At 35.3% G+C, this 5,245-nt stretch overlaps 1 protein-coding gene across 1 annotated transcript in view; it reads left to right on the forward strand.

Moving 5' to 3' along the window:
• The first annotated feature begins 1,333 nt into the window (after nucleotides 1–1,333).
• The window catches only part of SYCP2 (synaptonemal complex protein 2), a 28,749-nt gene continuing 24,837 nt past the window's right edge, over nucleotides 1,334–5,245 (forward strand). Inside the window, 6 exon segments of the mRNA XM_010292917.1 lie at nucleotides 1,334–1,357; nucleotides 2,049–2,189; nucleotides 2,438–2,566; nucleotides 3,505–3,609; nucleotides 4,177–4,201; nucleotides 5,168–5,241. Of these exon segments, the coding sequence (XP_010291219.1) occupies nucleotides 1,334–1,357; nucleotides 2,049–2,189; nucleotides 2,438–2,566; nucleotides 3,505–3,609; nucleotides 4,177–4,201; nucleotides 5,168–5,241 (498 nt within the window).

Below are 5,245 nucleotides of genomic sequence, written 5' to 3' on the forward strand. Positions count from 1 at the left end.
AGAGCGTGCCAGGTGCGGAGAAAAGAGAAACCTCTGCGCGAGGCTGCCTCACGGTAAGGCAAACCCTCCTCCCGCCCCTCACCTCCGATGGCGATTGGTCCGCCTGCCACGCTCGCGGGTAGTGATTGGCTGGAGACTACCGGCGCTGGGGGGGATTGGGCGCCGGCCACAGGCGGCGAAAGCTTCGGCGGTGAGGTGGGGGCCGCCATGCTGTGGGGGGCTTGTCTGCTGCCTCGCGTCCGGCTGCCCTCCCGGCGGGGAGCGCCCCGCTGCTGAGGGGGCAGGGCGCATTACGGGGCGTTTTCCTCTCAGTAACAAAGCTCTTGGGGGAGATGCCAGCGACTACGTGTGTTTCGAGGACGGAGGTCTCACTCTGTCGTCGAGAAGGAGGCTTGGAGGGGTTTATATTTTCTTCTCTGGCTTGTTTGACCAGGCAGGAGACAAGACGTCTGTGAGGTGATGGCAAAAGCTTCAACGTAGGCTGCTGCATTCTTGTATTGAAGAAAAAATTTAAAACCCCTGTATTTGTTACTTCTGTACTATTTAGGAGTACAGAAATGACTAGTGTGTGCTCGCAGTTGCTTGCTCTACAGAAGTCATTCCCTGTATTTAATCATTATTTCCCGTTGCTTTGTCTAATTGTATGTAATTTCTGGGATGGGAGACCAAAACTGCACATGGTGAATTGATCAATGTAGATTAATTTATACGAGGCATGAAAAGGTTTGTTGTTTTTTAACGAACCTTTATTTACACTCCAAGAAAATGCTTCTGCTTGTTCTTGAGTATTAAGACAATGTTTTGAGAAAACTATAATTTTGAGGTATGGCTTTTTGGTGGTAATTAGTCATCTGTGAGCCCATCACTGTATGTATCATTAAGAAGGCTTTTTCCTTACATGCATTTATCTCATTTTTCTTAAATTATTTAATCTAGCATTTTATAGTGAGGCCCTTCTGGAGTTTTGCTGTTGATTTACTTATTCTGAATAACCTGGCATTAATAGTATGACTGGCTGTCTTAATGCTCTTTTCTTGCAGAGAAATATTAAGAGTCTGCTGCAGGGACCCTCTGTTCCTCCATGGCCGAAGCTGATCATTCCCTCCACTCTTTAAGCAATTGTTTGTCCATGCAAGGATATTTCCTTGTATCCCCAGTTAGCTTAATTTCTTAAATAGTATTTATATGAGTGACAAATTTTGGAATTTGTAATGTATTTTGACTGATTACTGACATGTTTGCAAAACCTATTTGAAGTCTATGTCAGTGAATGGTGTTTTGGTCAAGTGATGATTGTTCCCTTCTTACGCAGTTGAGTAGACGAATTGCAAAAATGGCAGCCAGGAATGAGATGCAGGTATGTACTTGTGGACCAGAATATGAGTACTGATTGTTTTAATTCCTAGCTTGCACAACTCCTTCTGGTATTTAAGTAAAACTTGCAATGTGGCAAAGAATGTGGTAGGAAGAAATTCTCCTTTGACATAGATTAGTGTTAAGTAGCTGGGTAGCAAGAAAGAGGAATTGGAAATAATTATTGATGAAAAGAAACCATATGCATTTGACATACCTGAAACAGTTGGGATCATACTTAAGATGAAAATGTTGAAATCTGGTAATAATTGATTTAGAAAGAATAGAGTGGCAAAATAGTTGAGGAAGGCAGTAGTCCTCAACTATATTAATATATCTTTTAAAGTCACTAAAAGGTAACTTAGAAATGCAAAATACTAAATGTACTAAGGAAGGGGTATGAACACAATGAGCGCTTGTGTAAGCATTTATTTGTAGTATGAGGAAAGAAAAAACATTTGGTTAAGGAAAAGTGGCAAATAATTAAAAATTCAGCTAATAAGTATTTGCATGATTAACATATTAGATATGGTGTTCTGTACTTTTAGGTTTTACATTTAATGATTTCGTGATTCAGAATATTTGCTTAGAATGCAACAGATGACTGCATAAAACCTATGTTAAATGCTGTTAAAACAGTATCGGTGTCAAGCATAAAGTAATACAGTTGCTCGGTTTTCTTTTATTATTGACAGTTTGAAAAGTTAATTGATGAAGCTACAAGAAAAAAAGATTTCCAATTATTGGAACAGTTTCTGGCAACAGAAGACTGTGAAAATGTCTCTCTCAAATGCAGCAAACAGTTTGTCAACAAATTAGACAAGCTTCTGTGTCGGGTAATGTAATCATTACATCAGAATCATCTATACTGTCACTGTAACAGTCTGAAAAAGATTATTTTTTTTTCATTTGGCTTGGTTTATACCAGCCGTTGATTTGAAAATTTGAAATAAAATTTAAGAATGAGATCTGTACTTCAAGCTGCAATTAAGGTGGCCTTTGAGAACAGAAAGACATCTTGTTAGTTAAATATAGGTTCTTCTAGAACTGTACACTAAAGCTAATGTTATAATTTCAATTTCAGGAACTTGACAAACAAGAAGTCAAAAGCATTTCTACTTTACTGAATTGTATTCAGAAATGTGGGGGAAAAATCAGCATAGCAGGAGAAGATGGGCTCCCAGCGATGATAAAATACGGTCTTATTGGAAGGATAAGTAAAACCATAAAGCATATGTGAACTTAAAAAAAATTAATAAAGCATGCATAAGTAATGCTTCAGTGCTGAACAGCTTAGTTACTGCATTTGATCCTTGATTATTTCTGAATTAAGTGTTTCCCATAACTTTGCAACAAACATTATTCAAATTTAGATATTCTTTGACAAGTGACTCCTTGTAAAGTGATGCTGCTCTACCACAATGAAGGTTTTGCAAATTATGCAATGTATAGTTAGTTTAGATATGCTTACAGCAATTACAACAAGATAATATATTTTTATATGAGCTTGCTGTACTGCTTGAGTCAGGAATTAGAATTTCCTGGTGCAATTTAATAATTTTTTTATTAATACTCGCAACAGCAATATCGTACCTGCTTTTTCAACATACCATAGTGCTAAACACATATGGGGTGGTACATCTTACAGTGCATGTTAAATGTGTTAATCATTTATAATGCAACATAATAAATACACTGAAAAATAGACACCACTTCCTTATTGCTTTCACCAGAGATTTCACTGAAGAAAATTAATGGCAATGTCAGATGCATGTTACTCAATTGCCTTCTCAACTGCTTTAATAAAAACAAAGTGTTGATAACTTATAGCTTATATTCATGCCTATAAACACACTTTTTCATTCAGCCATTATCCATTATCAGCTCTTTTTTTTTGTGATGGCAGTTAAAAAGTAGATCTTTAGTTTTTGTGTTAGAAAATCAACCATAGAAATTGCTTACATTAGCTTGAAATCAGCTACATTTGTTTAGTTTGAGTGAAAAAATTTCAGTCTGTGGCTAAAGTATGTTTAGCAGACTGGTGACGTTGTTTTAATCTTTGTATGGTTTTTATAATTTTACTGAAGTATAACACAAACTATTGTCCTTTTTCATGTTATTAAAATAGATGTACTTTAATTTTCCCTTTACATGGTTAATTGGTTTGAAAAGGTAAAAGGAATTCTGATCCTCAGAGGAAATGAAAAGAATGAAATGCTTACAAGTCTGGCTGAAGATTTCTTCAACATGTTGCTGGTAAAAATATATTGATAATAAAATAGATTGTGTGTAATTGTCAAAGTAATTATTGCTAGTTTAGCAACAAAAATACTTTCAAATATGTTTCTATTTAATATTCTAAAGTTAATGTTACAATTATTTCTGAAATAGATTATAAGTCTTTTTGGATAAATAGTTTGCCTGTATTCATACTGATTTTCTGTTCATGATTAGCATCGTGAAATAAAATTAAAACCACACAGCAATTAAGTGTTCAATGAATAAAAAAATTTCATCTTGGTCTAATTTTGATTACATAAATTATTGGTATACAAATCCCAAGACCCCAAGTTTATAAGATCTGTGAGTTTTCTTCTGTTCATAATAATTTTTGTCATCGGGGAAACGATTTCCATAAATTTAACTGAAATATAATTTTGGGAAACCACACTTGGTATTAGAAGTATTCTCTTATGTCCTTCATTAAGAATGAAATAATATTAAAACCTTAAATGCTTTTACATGTTACCTGAATTTTATGCTGTAATATTTACAGTATCAAAATGATGCATTTTGGTTTTGTTCTGTTTTTTTTTCTTGTAGGTTATATGTGATAGCAGACCTGAAGGTGAGCTTAAAAATTAAGTGTACACTAGACATGTTAGTTAAAGTGTTCTGAAAGAGATATTTTAAAGTTATCAGTGTTAAAATAACTCTTATTATTTGTGGAGCCATCTTGAGGCAAGGTAGTTCTGAGGGTAACATGTATAATGAGGGTGGTACAAATTTTCTTGATCTAACTGAAATATACCACCAGATCTATATGCTTCAGCTGATAAACTGTAACAGAAAAGGACTGATCCTCAAGAGGGCTGTTCCATGCACAAAGGACTACATTTCTCATTTGTGTGGCAAAAAAGCTTGAATGTCAACTGGAACTTTGATTGTTTAACTTGAGATTTCGCTACCGACAGATTTCCCTGTAACTTGCTGATGCCAGTAATAAAAAACCAGGATAGTCTAGTCTCCTCAGAGATGGCAACTGAACGGAGTTTTTCCTAAAAAAAATGTTGTTTCTAAGCTACTGTCATAGCTCAGCACAGCACAGTAGCCCGTTTTTGTTGACTTTGTTATGAATATCATGCTGCTCTTACCTTTCAGGATGGCATTAGGTAGAAAGTCACTACAGACCATTATGCTGGCATGGTCAAAATTAAAGATTAATTTTCTTATCTCTGGGAAGATAAATGGCAGGGTCTGAATTGTATCCTAGGGAGCTAAATTATAAAATTGATGTGATTACATTTTAAAAATAATGACCTAATGCCCAGGGGACTTTTGCAGTGATGCATAGGAATAGAAACATCATAAAGAGCCATATTTACTATAAATTGAAGTAACTATTCAGTCTTGCACTTAACCATGAAACTTCAAGATGTTTATTTTTAAATATTTATCAGTAAACCTATAGGGAAAGGAAGGCATACTATATTTTGTTTCAAAATGAAAATTAATCTTTTTACGAATGCTGATGGGAGGGCACCCTAATGCACTCTTTATTTTTTTATTTCCCCCCCCACACCCTGTTCATTAGGTAAAATGCAAATACTAGAAAATTTTGTTCTGAGAACATGTACCCTCATCGCTGATGTAAGAATTAGTATTTATGTTC

Source organism: Phaethon lepturus, unplaced genomic scaffold (assembly GCF_000687285.1).
Source record: "Phaethon lepturus isolate BGI_N335 unplaced genomic scaffold, ASM68728v1 scaffold728, whole genome shotgun sequence".
NCBI lineage: Eukaryota > Metazoa > Chordata > Aves > Phaethontiformes > Phaethontidae > Phaethon > Phaethon lepturus.